Source organism: Pyrus communis, chromosome 8 (assembly GCF_041283825.1).
Source record: "Pyrus communis isolate YQ-2024b chromosome 8, ASM4128382v1, whole genome shotgun sequence".
Classification (NCBI taxonomy): Eukaryota; Viridiplantae; Streptophyta; class Magnoliopsida; order Rosales; family Rosaceae; genus Pyrus; species Pyrus communis.
Window position 1 is genome coordinate 23,340,307 of NC_142572.1, and position 17,121 is coordinate 23,357,427.

Here is a 17,121-nt window from a genome sequence, read left to right on the forward strand (position 1 = left end):
ATGGATGGCCCAAAACATAAAGTAGGGTTTAATTTTCCCAGATTAGTGCTATTCCATTGTAATCCAGGGCTTGCCTAATATCCAGGACTTGAAAGGCCTCAAAACATTTTGGGAAGCAGTTCCAACTTCTCACTCATTAACACAGCATGTTTTGTTTTGTTCCCCCAAGTTATACCTGAATATTAAATTTCAAAAGTTCAAAAAGCATCCATGAGGGCATTTGGTCTAGTGGTATGATTCTCGCTTTGGGTGCGAGAGGTCCCGAGTTCGATTCTCGGAATGCCCCTATCTATCCTTCTTCTTCTTATGTTTTCAACTTCTTCAACCTCTTGAAGCAATTATTCATTGTTCGATTATCGGAACACCCCTTTCTTTTGTTTTGTTTAAGGTGAGGTCGGGTGCCGGCCACATTGTGAAGAAGTTACGGTTGACCTTTCAAACTATGCATGCTACACCTTGTTATATTAGATGAAAAATGATTAGGGGATTTTTTCAAAGTGGAACCGACTTTCTGCCATCTCATAGTTTAACGTTAATTCTTGTGCTAACATTATATCTCATTTTCGAGAGTCTCCTCAGCATTTTGCATATTAAATTATAACATGTTGATCAATGATTATACCACGGTTTTAACTTAATTATATTCGATAAAAGTAGCATTAGTTAATCGGTCATTTGGCCTATGTACGTAGTTTGGTGAATTACGAAGAACAAAGGGTTTGCAAAGTTTCCATCGAGATTGGACGGGTGGTAGTAGTGGTCCTAGTGGGTCTCATTCATTATCTCAACCATATATATATATATATATATCAACTAATATCGTTTATTTATTTTATATGAACATATATATATCAACCATATATTATCAAAACAATATAGTTCGTTTTATTTATTTCGTTATCTGATTCTCAACCATACACACTTATTTTATATGAACATATATATCAACTAATATCGATTTGAATAGTATGATCTAGTTGGGTTAACAACCCTTATTTAGGGATCTGTTTCCTTAATTCTATTGCAAGATTGAATGTTAATTTTAAATTTCACGAATTTCAATATTTTTGCGTGGATAAGTACATAAGGTAATTAAATTGTAATTTGTTCTTACCATATGTTAAATATTACCATGGACGTAGACCATTTACAGGTAGATGTTTCTATGTCACAATCCCAACCACACTTTTGCTGCTACTAATAATCATGAAAATATTGCCTTAATTATATCAAACAATTATTGTGACATCCCACATCGTCCAGGGGAGTGATTTTTAAATGTATATTCTCATCACTACCTAGCACGAGGCTTTTTGGGAGCTCACTGGCTTCGGGTTCCTTAGGAACTCCGAAGTTAAGCCAGAAGGGGGCTAGAACAATCCCATGATGGGTGACCCACTGGGAAGTTGCTCGTGAGTTCCCAAAAACCGTGAGGGAATCGTAAGCCCAAAACGGACAATATTGTGCTACGGTGGTGGAGCGGGCCCGGGAAAAGGTTCATCCCGGACCGGGATGTGACAATTATCAACAATCCATTGAATCCACAGGCACTTTGCAAACTTGGCAAACTCCCTGCACCGAGGTAGACCATTCGGAAGATTCTTAAGAATATACCCTCCTCAATGCCCTCGCTCATCATCGTCCATCACACTCATTTGTTTGGGCTCCATTATCCGGCATTTGATTCAATTTTTTATTGGGAAGTCACACAATAGTGGTTATAAGAATGCTGAAATACCTCTGTGTATTGTCTCGACTTCCGAAATGTGTACTGTTATGACGAAGCTACTAACTGATCATTTATAATAACAAAAAGATTATACGAGAAATTTTTCAACATGCCTAAAACACGGTCCGTAATCAAATGTCATATTACAATTGGTTGAATTTTTTTTATTAATGTTTTTTTATCAAGATTCCAACCAATTATAATACATTTTGTGTACCAAATCATGTTCTCGTGCAAAAATTCTCTCTCATTTTGCATACTCTAATCCAGAAATTGGGCGCCTCGCCTCGCTATATAATCAAGAGAAACAGAAACGCTGCTTTGCACTTTGCAGCAACGCTTTATCATCGTTATCCCTCTCAAAACTTAAAAGCAAAAGCAACCCTCTCCATCCCCTCTTACCTTTTCACACTTTCGGATTTCCGTTTCCAGAACATATTCTGCTTAATTTTCGCAAATTCCACTATATAATTAATAAATACAACTAAATCGAGAAAGTTAAAAATTTATAAAAAATGAATTATTTTTCTTCTCCTTCCATACCAACACTCTGTCGGACCAGCAATACCTCCTTGAGAATCTTCAAGTGTCTAACATCCAAGGCCGGGACAAACATGGTCGAAACGTTCTTCGCATCGTTGGAAAGTTCTTTCCAGGTAATTATTTGATAGAATCCAATGTCTTTTTATTTTAGCGCACTCCTTAGTTACAAGTTCGACGTTACCAAACTCAAGATAAAATATTTGTTGCTTAATTAAGACGTTATTAATTTGTTACGCTGAATTTATTTTTGTTATGTTAAATGTTCACGATCAGCTCGAAGTGTGACCAACAAGGCTGTGAACAAGTACTTGGAGGAGAAAATATTCCCAAAGTTCGGGGAAAAGGCTTTCTTCTCGGTGGTGTACGTGCACACAGATGTGAATCGCGGTGACAACCGGAATTTCAACCCTCCAATCCATCTACGAGGCAATTACGATTGCCATCAAGGATCGCCTCCAAGCTGTTTACTTTCTCCACCCGGGATTGCAGGCCAAGCTCTTCCTCGCCACCTTTGGTCGTCTCCCTTTCACCGGAAGGTACATTACGTAACACTAATTAACAAACATCGATGCATATTTAATTAAGATGGTAATTAACACGATCAAATATTAACTAACAGTTTTATCAAACGTTGACCCATGGCGCACGTTTGTGAATGGTAATGGTGATGAGTGGCTTGTGGTTTTATTGGTGGACCTGCAGGTTGCACAAGAAGCTAAAATATGTGCAAAGGCTGGAGTTTCTGTGGAACCAGGTGCGGAGGAAAGAGGTGGAGGTTCCGGAGTTTGTGTACGATTACGATGAGGAGCTGGAGTACCCTCCGATCATGGACTATGGATTAGAGAGTGATCACCCCAGAGTCTACGAAGCTTCCTGTTTTGCGTCTTCTACGACATCGTCTACGCTGGATTGGCCTGCTGTTTCCATGTACTCCATGCGTTGTATTGCCTAGCTAGGCTGCACCTAAGTTCGAGGATATCAGTTTGTTTTAGGTTGTTCCTAGTAACTTCAAATTGTACGAAAATTTCAAGTCCGAAAAAATCGGTTTAATTTCTGTTTCGTACTTGGTTCCTCGGTAAAGAATGTCTGGGTCGTTTACAAACACATCAGAAATGGCATTAGGCTCTCCGGTTTGGCCATACGCAGCATGAATCTCAGTCCAAAATTTGATACGTAGGCATAGTTTCTCAGTTGTAAGAAACACTTGTGCACCGATGCGTTTTTGTTAGAAATGTTTTTACTACAATTTTGTTTCAAGCCCTTCCAGATCCAGGTGTGTATCCAGGAAACGATTCATCGAAACCAAACGAACTTGTAAGTTTTTCTGTCAAACAGAATCGAAAACGTACCCTCTCCCTATATATCAATGATCTCTTAATTTTAACTCAATTGGAGTAATGGTCCCTCAACTAAAAATTCATTACCATTGGTCCTTCAACTCATCAAAACGTACAACTATAGTCCCTTAACTAAAAATATATTACCATTGGTCCCTCAACTTTAATCTAACTAGAGAAATTGTTCCTCAATTTTAACCCAATTGGAGCAATGGTCCTTCAACTTTAACCCGATTAGAGCAATGATCCCTCAACTATAACCTAATTGTAGTGATGGTCATTCCAACATAACTCATTTTGACAAAATTCTGACGAAGTTGACGAAAATGACCATAGCTAAACACTTTAATGAGTTGAAGGACCAATGGTAATAAATTTTTAGTTGAGGGACCATTGCTCTAATTTGATTAAAATTGAAGAACTATTACTACAATTTACTCTAAACAAAAAGGTTTTGTCTACGTTACTAAAAAGACCGGCCCCGAAAGGCCACTTGCAATAGCTAAAGGACAAGACTAACCTATCGTCCGGCCTAGCCATGTGAAGTAGACAGGTAATGTCCAAAAAATCACCATTAATTCATACACCAATTGCCAAATAATTTCAGCAAAATTTGAGAATCCCTGTTTCTACAAAACGAAAACTAATCACCACCATAATGTTTCATCTGTCATTGACAAATTGTACATCAGTCCATCCGAGACGAGGTGAATCTGCCGTGTAACCGGATCATATCCCCCCTGCACACAACGCTCTTAGCGTTAGTGCGACACAAAGATACACATCCGGCGACGTATGAGAGTTTCTCCGATGACACATTTTGTTTAAATCATCTAAACATTACTCGGCCAACGTTAACCAATCTCATCACCCTATCACCTAAACCATCCAACACCATAAGTCACCTCCCTTGCACACCAAGTTACTAGAGAGATTCATACAAAAGGGCAGTATCTGTGTTATTAAACATTGAGATATATAATGGATTACTGCAGAGTGTCAATTATTACATAGAATGTATAAACAAATGCACGAAACAGAAAACATAGAAATAATTATATACAAACCATCGTTTAACATTACAATTAACACCGGATAATTGCGATTACTTACCATTCAATTGAAATGATGATCCTGCCTTCACTGCATCAGCATGGATTTGGAGTTACCCAAAGAGGTAGAGAGCCGGCAGGCCAATGCACCTCATAATTCGAATTCCTTGGATAAGGGGGCAACTCTTGAATTGTTCCATCCCACAATTTGAAAATGCCCGAATCATATCCCCAGACTCCGCTCTCATTGTTTGATTCCGAATAATCGTCTGTGAAATAAACGCAGTTTCCAAGGCTTCCCGGAAAATCAGACGCCGACAATGAAAACGATGAGTTTTCGCCGATAAACACCATCCTATCACCCAAGTTCTCAACCTTGTCCCACCTCTCCCCCAACCAATTCATCCTAAAAACATCAAATTTCGCTGTCCTGTAATTTACATTTGCATTGTACACCAGAAAACCATAATCAATCTGCAAATACCGACTCACCAACAACAAATCATCCCCTGAACTCACCAAATATCGCATGTCCGCATCCTCTAGTCTCGGCGTTCGGATTAACCTGACCCTAGGCGGAGACGGACCATTAACATCGCACTCCGCCACGGTGCCTTTCTTGTCGACGGCGTAAAACAAACCGTTGACAGATACGACATCCTCGGAATACGACTGTGCGCCGTCGATAAAAGTCCAGGTCTGGTCTCCGTCCCTGCAAAACGCCAAGTCGCCGTTTTGATTGACAATCGCTACGGCGGTGAAAGTGAAGCCCCTGGCTTCCAGAGGACTCGAAGAAAGGACCACCTTTTTCAGAAACGAATCGCGCATCTGGGTCAGGCTGCGCGTGTAGACGTCACCAGACGGGGATACGAGGGCGTATTCTCGGCCAACATCGGAGTAATCAAATCGAACAACGTTGGGGAAGGTGGAGAGCGGAGGGAGGTGGCGCTTGGCGCGCGTGAGGGGGTTAACGAGGAGGACGGAAGGGGTTTCGTCGAGGATGACGAGCCATCCGTGGGAGGAGCCGCAGCGGCGCTTACGGTGAGAAGCTTCTGGAAGGTGGAGGAAGTGGACTCTGCTGTTAGAGATGTTGAAGAAGGCGCGGTGGGATTGGTTGGGCTGGGATTGGGGGAGCATCAGCCAAGGGAGCTGGGGAGGGAGGTGGTGCGGGGTTTTGGGGACGGAGGCTCGCCAGCTGTGACACACCACCCGGAATCGGAGGTAGTCGGCGTAGATTGTGAGCTTTTTGGAGATTGATTCGGCGAGTTCTGGTGGTAGTTGGGTCCAATCCACCTCCATTCTCGCTGGTAGACACGAAGGACCCCACCGCCCCCCGCCACAGAGGTTTGGCTTTCCTTCTCACTTGAACAATATTCTGTCGCTCTAATTCAATTCAACTTTACATATAAAAAATATTCCACCACATTTGAGTTTACATTGGACCACTGGGAAGGTCGCTCTGGAATTTGGAAATTAAACTGGGCCGTTAAGCCAAGGCCCATGATGTTCACGGGCTCACGTGCTGACGAAAATTCTCACAAGCTGGAGTGAAGGACCAATGTTCCTCATGTTGCCAAATTCAAGTACCGAGCGATGTTAACGGACTCTAAGTTCAGGAGCCGAAGTTACATTTTTTGTTTTCCTTATAGGTGAAATGCCGATTTAGTTTTTGAATTATAACTTCAGTAAAAATTAGGCTCGTGAATTATTTTTTCGGTAAAATAAGTCTCTAAATTTATTAAAAATTACAAATTTCTTCCCTACTATTATATTCAAAGCTATTTTATCTAATTTTTCGACAACTTAAGTCATTTCACACACTTTAGAATGTAATATTGTTATTTTCTCGCCTATAAGCCCTTAACATATTATATAGGACGCGAATTTAACATCTAATTTATCCACCAAAGTTAACTTCATACGCTATTTCTTTATAAAAGAAAATTACCAATCTACCCTCCAGTGTGTATCACATGCAAGTAACGTGACTTAAATTGATGGAAAATTGAATATAGTATCTTCAAATCTAATATTAAGGATGTAATTGACAGTTTTATTTTTATTTTTTTATAATTCAAGGATTGATTTTTTTGAAAAAAAATAGTTTAAAAACTTAATTTTCATGATAATTCAGGGACTAAATTAGCAATTCATCATTCCCTAAAAGACATAAGAGTTTGTATTCATTGAAGAAATAAGAGGCATACATTGAAGAAATCTGATTCCCTGTGGAAAAAAAACTTACTCGGGGGCGACATTACCCGCATCAGCACCTATTCCGTTGGTGGTGTTTCCATGGTTCTCGGCAGGACCTAAATCCGGATAGTTACGGTGGTTGAGGGAGTGCAACCAGAGACCCACAACACCTTCTTTATGCTCAGTGGATGCAATGTGAGCGTATATATGCTTCATCTTGAAGTCTTCTGCCTCTTGTTCATAGTCTTTCATTGACAGTTCTTCATGACTATCTCCCCATTTCTGGTTGTACGACGCAAAGAAGCACTCATCCAAGTACAAACCAACCTCAGGAGCCGTCGGCACATTGATGTTAACATCCCTATATTTTGTGCATAATAAACTCAGTTAAGCATACATTACATATTCTCTCAGAGTCAAAAAAACAAAAAGCACACACCAACATACTATGATGATCCAAGTACTTACTTTTGCAATGCCCTTTCTAGCAATGACTCAGAAGCACATCCCCTGAAGATTGCCACCGCAAGCCCGATCATCTTCCTAATCTGATGAAGCATGAAGCTCTGCCCCACAACTTCACACTTAACGAATTCCATACCCTCAACTGTAACCGTGGTGCTCGCATTGAACGAAATGATGTAGCGCTGAGCAGCAGGGTCTACAGCTTTAGTTCTGGTGGTGAAGTTGTGGAAGTTATGAGTCCCCTCATAACTATTCAAAATTTTGTTAAACCTTTCCCTCTCCTTCTCACCATAACAAAATCCACTTCCCCTTCCACTTCCCTCCTCTGTCTTCTCGTCTCCATTAGCCTTCTCTTCACCAAGACTAACATTCGTATCATTCATTGACTCTGAATTCAAATCAGCAGCGTCTGCCTCATTGGGGACCGCTCGATTATTCTCAACCTCAATTTCAGAAACTTCATTGTTATTAATACTGATGCTAATTTCAGTTTTGAGTTCAGAATTCGAAGTATCAACCCCAGCATTCTCCGTAAGAACCTTAGTTTCTTCATTAATGCTAAGGCTAACTTCATTTCTGGGCTCAGAAATCGAATTATCATCCCCAGCATTTCCGGGAAGAACCTTAATTTCTTCACTAATTTCAGATTCAACCATAGCCTCATTGGTGTTCGACGAAATGCCTAGCTCAAAACTCGTCCCTCTCAATTCATACGTGCGCTTACCCATCAAGCCCCCGACTTTACGCCCTCTCTCGGAGCACTCCAGACACTTATCAAACTCCTGATCAGACCCAAGACTGGCCAACACGCTCTCTCTATCGCGATGAGCACTCGGATCAAGAGCAAACAAAGGAATGAGATACACATACCTTCTCCGATCACAGAACTTCTTCGCGTTAAACGACGCTGTGACGCGTTTATAGCCGAAAATCCGAATCTGAGGAGAAAGGTTTGAATTGAGGCGGTCGACAAATCCCGGTGGATCAACATAGAAGCGGCCCGAGACAACCTGGCCCACGGCGCTGACCCCCTTATCGGTGCGGGCGGAGCGGGCCCAATCGTAGCGCTTAGGGCTGTTGCGGTCCTGCTCAGGGACGGCGTTGGAGAGGTAAAGAGCTTCTTCGAGGTCGCCCTCGATGGTTTTGGCGCCTGGATTCTTTTGCATTCCTTGGTATCCCACACCTAAATAAGCGAAGAAAATTGCAACCTTTCGACGCTTGTACCTGGGCGTTTTGGCTGTGGTGGTGGTGGTGGTGGTGGCGGTTTCTTCGTCGTCGCTGGTGGACATTTTGAGCTTCTTGGGCTCTGGCTCGTGTGGCCGGGGCGGCGGTGGTGATCTAGTGGGTTTCGTATCTGGGTTCTCCATGTTCAGTGATGAGAGTGGGGCTTGTTAACGTTGGTCGAGGACTCCATTTTCATTAACAGGCCGCTGTAGGCATTTTGTAGAGATATGTAGTTCTCTCTGTACCCTGATAAAACCCTAGAACGTGACCATGTTTTGCTTGCCTTTTTTTTTCAAAAAATAAAAAATAAAATAAAAAGGAAAATATTATGAGACCATTTCCAATTGTTGACTAAAAGCTAAATTTTTTAGCCCAGAAACAACTTTTATGTTCCAACCGTTCTAGCCTAAAATTTTAGCCCGGGATTATTAAAGAATGAACTTAAGCTATATTTTTGTTAAATTATTATTATTTTTTAAATAAATATGTAGACTATCGTAAATTAATTTTATGAACGTTTTAATCTAAAAAAAATTTAAATTCCGATAAATATTGGGTGAAGTCCACTCCGATTTCTGGGCTAAATTTTGGGGGGAATTTGGCATTGGTTTAGCATTTAGCATTTAGCCCAAAATTTCCCCTTGGGTTGGAGTCGGTTTGGGGGGGAATTTTAGGGGGTAATTTGGCTTTTAGCCCACCATTGAAGTTGGTCTGAAAAAAAAAAATTATAGACATTAAAATAATTTTTAAAAAAAAATCCTGTACTTTAAAGTAATTTTTTATTGAAAAAAAAAATCATGCTTTTAGACCTACTTTTTTGGGAGTAAAACTCAAATTTAGATTCTATATTTATCCTAATTTGCTTTAATCCTTGGGTCAAATATGAGTTTTAACATAAAACTCATGTTTGGGGCAAATTTAAATTTGTTAGATTAGATATTAAATTAGGAAACCAACGAATTTCAAATTCACACTGTGATGTAAGAACAATACTCATCTTCACCATATTTATCTCCATCTTCTTTCATTTTATATAAGTTTATATTTACACAAAAAGTGTAACTAGAAAATAAAGGGGATTCACATAGAATATGTAAAGTCATCCCCCTCTTCTATGTATTTTCCCGCTTATGGAGATAACCCACCATGGTAAGAAAGTGTGTATGGTCACAAAGTCAAACATTAGCGGGGTCATTGGCTGCCGACAACTTAAAAATCTTCATGTATATTTTTATGTGTATTTATTTAACTGTATAAATCATCTAGGCAAACTAAATTATAACATCTTCTTCCTATTTCTACGTTATTTTTTTATTTTTATTTTTATCATTCTTATCCTTTTTTCTCTCTCTTCTTATATGTAATCTATTGTGCCACCAAACCTCGATGAAATACTTTAGTTGACAAACGTAGACAACCTTCATCATTATTTTATTATTCCCTGTAGCCACTCCCGACAAGATTCTACATATCGTATGAGTTGATGGCATAATATATTTTTTATGCACATATATTTGAATATATCAATACCTCGTTTCAACGGTTCAGGTTGCAGCACGTCAATTTCTTAACCCGGCAGAGTACTGGGAATTACGAAATCATGAATGATTTATCACCGTCCAAGTCCAACGCATCATTTTTCTTAACGTGCCCAATTGCCTAACAAGCACAAAGCCAAACATCCGATCCCGCCATTCACAACGCACCTTCACTCCATTTCCATCTCTCTTGTTTTCCTCCTTTCCAAATTCCAACTCCCTTCTGCCATCGCCTTTCGATATCCAATCCTTTTTCTTCCTTTTACAGCAGAATGTCTATATTCTCTCGTCACCTTTTCAACTTCAACTTGTATCGTGCGTCCGCGTGATTCGAATTCGGTGGTCTCCCTCGAATTTTCAGCTTTTTTACTGTCCTATTTAAGCTGCCCAACGGCGCAACCCCAGACCCACAACCGCAACCGCAATCGCATTCGCAGCCAGCCATAGAGCCTTCGGTACGTCTCTATTTTCTCCCGTGCGAATTTTGCAGTTGTAATTCCGATTGCTTCTGCTCGCATCACTTAGAAAACTTGCTGAATTCGTATTAATTAAGAATGCCAAAAGTCTGAAGCCCTGCATTTATTCATATACTTATGCTTGCATTCGTGTTTGATTTTGTTAATCTTAACCTGTACGACTTTTTTCTTGCGGAATATGAGACGAAACAGATGAACGTATATCATCACCAAGATTTCATTGTCTTCTCCTCCATTTTGTGTCGTCTTGCCAATGTTTTGGTGCACTCATGTCGTTCATCCATGTAGGATAACTGACCGTGCCTTGCCTGCAATCCGGGGACGAGTTGGGAAACTACATCCTGAGTCAAATGGGTTACGGAAGTAATGTATGCATGCCTTCTCAATCTCTCTATCATTCACGCACGCACGCACACTCACAAGATTGGAGGACTTCTTTTCTCTAATCTTCCATTTTGATGAAATGCAGGATTCACGAGAGAACGCGCAGCAGACTGATATTGGTATGCTTTTGCCTTCGCCTGCCGATGCTTTCCATTAATTTTCTCTTTGACTAAAGGGGATAAGGGATTCAGATAGGCCGTATGAAAAGGCAGATCTTACTTTTTCTTGTGAATTTGGAAATTTCAATCATGAACATTGAGAATTTAACTGTACCTGTTGAATAAGCATAGATTAGGCTCTCTAGTTTATCTTGTGTTCATACTAATGTGATACTTTGCTGGCGTTTGAAAGTTTGGTTCATGGAGAACATTTTGTATATCGTCCTTTTCTTGACACTAAAGAATGCTTTTGAATTCATATGCAGGTGCAGCGGTGCGCAATGGAAGAGAAATCCTTTTTCAGGTAAATTTTACACTTTCCGCATAATATTAAGATATGTTCAACATCTTGTTGGAGCCATTTTATACATATAATATATAGTCCTTATGGAATTTGGTAATCCTGTTATTTGAAGCGATTAAACTGCAGTCTTCTGGATTGTTGGAAAAGTAAAATGGTCGCTGCTGTATATGTAAACGTTTTTTTTTTACTTGATATTGTAATGATGGTAAATTGTTTTGGTTGCATTAAAGCTATCATAGCTCTCAGCTTAATCAAGATTATGGTTTGACCGAACTATATCTACAGGCCTTCAATTGGGAGTCTCATAAACATGATTGGTGGAGAAATTTAGAAACTAAAGTTCCGGATATAGGAAGATCTGGTTTTACATCAGCATGGTTGCCGCCTTCAACTCAGTCCTTTGCACCGGAAGGTTGGATGCACAAAATTTCTAGGCTGTTTTCTTATGCTCTCTGCATATAAATGATTGGATCACCATGTTTGTTTTCTTTTTCTCTTATTATAGGTTACCTTCCGCAGGACATATATTCTCTCAATTCTAAATATGGATCTGAGAACTTGTTAAAATCCTTACTTCATAAAATGAAGCAACATAAAGTTAGAGCAATGGCTGACATAGTTATCAATCATCGTGTTGGGACTACTAGAGGGCATGGTGGAAAGTACAACCGCTATGATGGAATTTCGTTGTCATGGGATGAACGTGCTGTCACATCTTGTACCGGTGGATTGGTAATGAAATCTGTCACTGCTTGAATGACTCTGCATGATTCATGATGCAATGTCTGTTGAGCTCATTGAATTTCTCTGTATTTTATATATCAGGGTAATCGAAGCACTGGGGACAATTTCCATGGGGTTCCGAATATTGATCATAGCCAACTTTTTGTTCGAAAAGATATTACAGGATGGCTGCAGTGGCTACGTAATAATGTTGGTTTTCAGGATTTCCGATTTGATTTTGCAAGGGGGTAAGACTTATACTTGCATAAAATTGAGTTTCGTTTTTAACTGGGTTTATGCACTGCGTACGTTTTTCCATGTCTTTGATTTTATTTGGCCTTTACGTGTTTTCAATGTTACAATAGTTATTCGGCAAAATATGTGAAAGAATACATTGAAGGAGCAAAACCAATTTTTTCTGTTGGGGAGTATTGGGATTCTTGCAACTACAACGGTCATGGCCTAGATTACAACCAAGGTATTGGATTATATGGTTTCGAGATGTGCAGGGTATTGGACTATATTACTCTATAAGAAATTAATAAGTTTAACACTGCATACTACCGTATAAAGGGTAGCTTAGCCCTGTTGATAGCATTCCTTTTTGCCCTTTCGTTTGATGTGTATTGTAATTTGCTGTCTTAATTGGGTTCAGGGATCAAATCTCTTTCTACTGAGGATTTGAGCTGACTGTTTGATCTTTATGATGATTGATAATGTTACGCAGATAGCCACAGACAGCGGATAGTAAACTGGATCAACGGCACAGGACAGCTATCAACTGCGTTTGACTTTACAACCAAGGGAATTCTTCAGGTAAATTCCATTTGCAAACAGATTGGCATATCCAACCGCAGCCCACCCCTTCGCACACTGTATGCACAACAGTTCACTAAGATGGACATTTACAATAATAATGAGCCCCGGTCATTAGATCAATTGAGCGGTTAACCTTTTTATTATATATAAGAAAAGAAATCATGTAGCAATCTTCATCAAAGTATATCTTCGTCTATGAATACTAGTACTCCTCACAAGTATGTCCAGTCTGCTGTATCCGTAGTACTTGCCACCTTTTTTTTCCAGATTGTAATAACGTCCATACTCATCAAAATATTTCTTAATCAATGAGTACCATTTCCCTTTCCTTTTTCTTCTGGTTGCCACCTCCCCCTCCTATCTTCTTGTTTAGACTTTGGACATTTATACATGCATTCTATGCAGGAAGCGGTTAAAGGACAATTGTGGCGCCTGCGTGACCCCCAAGGGAAGCCACCAGGTGTAGTTGGATGGTGGCCTTCTCGATCTGTCACCTTCCTAGATAACCATGATACAGGCTCAACGCAGGTACTGTTACTATTCTGTTGTGCTGAAGTAAATATCATTGGGAACTTAGGCTACAATCTTTTGGGCTGAACAAGTCAAGTTTGGGCCTAAGCAACCCTGATTAATACTCTCTGCATTACAACTACATTTTCTCTGCGTACAAGTGTATCACGTTTATGTTACTGTGGTACCTATCTTTTCAGAGATTGGCCATTTGGTTCCATAGTGAAAGTAAGAAATCCACTCATATTATAATCATTTTGTCTCGCAGGCTCATTGGCCCTTCCCTTCAAATCATGTCATGGAGGTACGAAAACTTGTTTATTAAGTTCAAATGCTTTGCATTTAGATGGGAAATCCAGTTCCTGTCATTGATGTTATTACTGCTGGCAGCTGCTATATTCTAATTGATATGAGAATAATTCATCAAATCCACCTAAAAATTGGCGTGCAAGTTCTCTAACTTCCAAGTCCATGATTTCCGCAGGGTTACACATACATACTCACGCACCCAGGAATACCAACAGTTTTCTACGATCATTTCTATGATTGGGGTGATTCCATTCATGATCAGATTGTGAAACTGGTATGCAGTATAGGCAGTTCCCTTTTCCGACTTGATGTCTTTTGAACAAAAGTTTCTCATTTGTTAGCATTGGCACTTGTCTGCAGATTGACATCAGGAAGCGTCAAGACATTCACAGCCGATCATCTATAACGATCCTAGAGGCCCAACCGAATCTCTACTCTGCTATGATAGGGGAGAAAGTGTGCATGAAAATTGGGGATGGTTCATGGTCCCCAGCCGGTAGGGAGTGGACACTGGCAACCTGTGGTCACAGATATGCTGTTTGGAACAAGTAGCTTAGAAATATTATAGATATAGCTTTTACTTAATTTATGCCCACGCACTATGGTTGTTAATATGTATTTATATCAATAAGACTTACACCAAATAGGATGATAATCGACGTCCTCATCCTCCACCCCATACGCATTGATAAAGGAGGACTTGCATGAAACGGATATACTAAATGGACGAGCTGACGTTTGTATTGTACGGAAGGTTTTTGCACTAGGAATCATTGTAGTAACTTACAAGTATGGAACTGAGACTTCATGTTGTATCATTAGGCCATTTCTAGTGCCCTAAAATAATGCGTTGCTTTATTGGTTAATGTCATATTGAGTGGTCCTATGAGTGGTCCTCTGTGCAAAGTATGTCTGACCCCTCACATTGCGGGGAGACTTAAATGAAATGGGAATGCCAAGATAATAGTGTCAAAAACCAATTGCACTTCGTTATGTATTTTGATTTTTTCATGTAGTCGCATAATTAGTTTTAAACTACACTAGCTATCTTGACGTCTCAATTTTATACAAGTCTTCCCACGTCAAACTATTTGATTGATATTCAAATAGCAATTGTATATAATCCTGCGCAACAAACGACAATGATAAGAAGAGTAAAACAGTAGGAATGTGGACGAGAAAAATAAAGGTTAGAGATGGTGAGTGGACCGAAAGAAACAGAAAATATGTCCAGTTGACCAATGTCTTTTATCATAAAGACAAGAAAAAGGTGTTTGTGTGTGTTCCAGGTGACTTGTATTATCACCCCTGAATAGCACGAGCCATAAAAACAATCATCGAAGTCTGTAGTAAAAAGAAGAGAAAGCTTTGGTCCCGTAAGAGGATATATGATTTCCCCCCGCCCATATGGACACGAATGTGTAATGCAATCAGACAATTCTTTGCCACCAAATATAATAATAAATAACAGTATGCGTTAATATGCAAGATACTGATATCACAATTATAATTTACAACGACCAAAAACAAGAGGCAAATTGTAATATTGGTATCAGATTTCTAACATGCTAAAATTAGGCTAAATTTACTTTGTTACCAACTTGATTATCTGTATTTTCTTTTTAGTTTTATATAACGATGTTTACGTATGCAGACAATCATGCATACAATTATTGAATGATTCTTGAACAATGAGCTAAAGTGATATATGTACATACATGTATATATATATCACTTTGTTTGGGTTAAATACTCATTTGTTTGTATTGAATGACACATTTTGAACATTTAAATTAAGGAAAACGAATGAAAATGGTTTGAAAATTTTAAGTTTTAACGATAAGGATAAAATAAAGGGTAAAGTGAATAGTATCAAGATTGACTTTTTAGTATAAAAATATGATTTTTCGTTAAAGTAAACAGTACCGCGAACTTTTCGTTAAAACTCCTATTAAATTAAGTATTTATAAGGGCATTTGTAACTCATCGAGTGGCTAAGTTAGAATATTCGTGCATTCAAAGTTTTAAGTTTGAATTAAACAAGTTGAGGATTAATAGGTTGACAGATGTGGGAGATCATCCTGTCTAAAAAAAAAAAAAGCTTAGATTTCAACACATTTGTGTCTGTGGGCAGTACTTATACAGGTTCATGAGGAGTTTTAATTTATTAATTAAAAACCTTTCTTCTTTTTCAAAACTTTATTGTAAACTGTGGCAATGGTTGGTGATGGTGGTTGTTCTCGTTCCAATGCTTTCCTTGAACAGATGCAGGGATTAAACGTGCTTTCATCAATCATGAAAACGAATAATATATGTGTGTGTGTGTGAAGTGAATCTGCAGATTTCTTTTCATCACTTGCAGCCTTGCAGGGTGAGTGAAAGTGTTCACATTCTTATTCTCTGCTGCCAAAACATGGTAATTTTCCTTTTTCTTTTCACATTTTCTTCTACGTATGTAGAGGTAGAAAATACCCCAGGCAACAGTTACCCTGGAGTTAAGGTCAACGGAAGAAAGATTACTCTTTGAATAAAATGAAGGAATATTGACTGAGCTCGTGATGTAAACCCGCATGTGAGTGTGGTACGCAGGTAAGGCGATGAGGGGCATATATAGAGCCAATAAACGATTGTGGCCACCGGCCCACCACACAGCAGAAAGCGATCCCGCTCCACTCCACAAAACACTCATTACTCAATTTTGCATGGCGTTTATTCAAAATAAATTAGGTATGTAGGGAGGCTCGCGTTCATCAATTCTCTTCCTTTGCCGTTTTTGCTTCTGACTAGTTGAAAGTAGTCCATCCCCCTCGTTTATATCCCCGTTATAGAAATGTGTTATTCTCTCTCCCCTCCCTCCCCTATTCTCACAGTTGTCGCCCCACTCTTTTTCCCTCCCCTCCCCTCCCCTCCCCTCCCCTCCTCTCACGGTTTTTTTTTTTCTTCCCTCTCTACAAAGATCAAAAAACAAAAATTCTTCTTCCCTCTCTACAAAGATCAATAAACAAAATAAAATCTTAACCGTTTAAGCAAGATGAAAGAGAGATAATGACAAGGGGAAAAATCCTTGTCCCATCTAAAGAGGGGTGTTCGGTGATGTTTCTGATCTGCGTTATTTATTGGCATCGTCAGTGGTTCAATCATAATCCTACGTTGCTGTTTAGGTAGTATGGAAAATAGGTACAGGCCTTGGGTGAGAAGAGTGGAAGATAGCAGAGACTTGGACTATATAGAAAGGTTTTCGTATTCTTCTTACTTCTCTTGACTTAAGTGAGTGGTAGGGCTGCCATGGCCTCATCAGTCATGATATTAAAAGACGTTGGTCCACCACAAAACCATAATTAAAACACAAATTAC

General features: G+C 39.4%; 3 protein-coding genes, 1 non-coding gene and 1 pseudogene across 6 annotated transcripts; 3 read left to right on the forward strand and 2 right to left on the reverse strand.

Moving 5' to 3' along the window:
* Positions 1-214: 214 nt before the first annotated feature.
* Positions 215-286, forward strand: TRNAP-UGG (transfer RNA proline (anticodon UGG)). Its single transcript has one exon. It is a non-coding gene; the product is annotated as a tRNA-Pro (tRNA).
* Positions 287-2,231: 1,945 nt separating this feature from the next.
* LOC137718021 (uncharacterized) lies at positions 2,232-3,331 on the forward strand (annotated as a pseudogene). The gene is made up of 3 exons (XR_015965119.1): positions 2,232-2,385; positions 2,546-2,808; positions 2,975-3,331. The product of XR_015965119.1 is annotated as an uncharacterized LOC137718021 (transcript).
* Positions 3,332-4,543: 1,212 nt separating this feature from the next.
* Positions 4,544-5,960, reverse strand: LOC137717839 (F-box protein SKIP23). Its single transcript, XM_068457326.2, has one exon. It carries the CDS (start codon positions 5,958-5,960, stop codon positions 4,758-4,760), a length of 1,203 nt encoding a protein of 400 aa, XP_068313427.2. The 3' UTR covers positions 4,544-4,757.
* Positions 4,544-8,803, reverse strand: LOC137717838 (uncharacterized). The gene is made up of 2 exons (XM_068457324.2): positions 7,326-8,803; positions 4,544-7,218 (listed from the first exon to the last, which is right to left on the reverse strand). The coding sequence occupies exons 1-2, from the start codon at positions 8,687-8,689 to the stop codon at positions 6,903-6,905; spliced, it is 1,680 nt and encodes a 559-aa protein (XP_068313425.2). The 5' UTR covers positions 8,690-8,803; the 3' UTR covers positions 4,544-6,902.
* A 1,263-nt stretch (positions 8,804-10,066) lies between these two features.
* AMY2 (alpha-amylase-like 2) lies at positions 10,067-14,633 on the forward strand. 2 transcript variants are annotated; one of them, XM_068457507.2, is made up of 13 exons: positions 10,067-10,539; positions 10,849-10,928; positions 11,030-11,063; positions 11,369-11,406; positions 11,692-11,818; positions 11,912-12,138; positions 12,232-12,377; positions 12,495-12,607; positions 12,857-12,945; positions 13,354-13,476; positions 13,727-13,762; positions 13,943-14,041; positions 14,128-14,633. In XM_068457507.2, the coding sequence occupies exons 2-13, from the start codon at positions 10,911-10,913 to the stop codon at positions 14,317-14,319; spliced, it is 1,242 nt and encodes a 413-aa protein (XP_068313608.1). In that variant the 5' UTR covers positions 10,067-10,539; positions 10,849-10,910; the 3' UTR covers positions 14,320-14,633. The 2 variants fall into 2 exon arrangements, with proteins under 2 accessions (XP_068313608.1, XP_088555106.1); XM_088698980.1 differs by having other exon boundaries at positions 10,397-10,539; positions 10,753-10,928.
* The last annotated feature ends 2,488 nt before the right edge of the window (positions 14,634-17,121 follow it).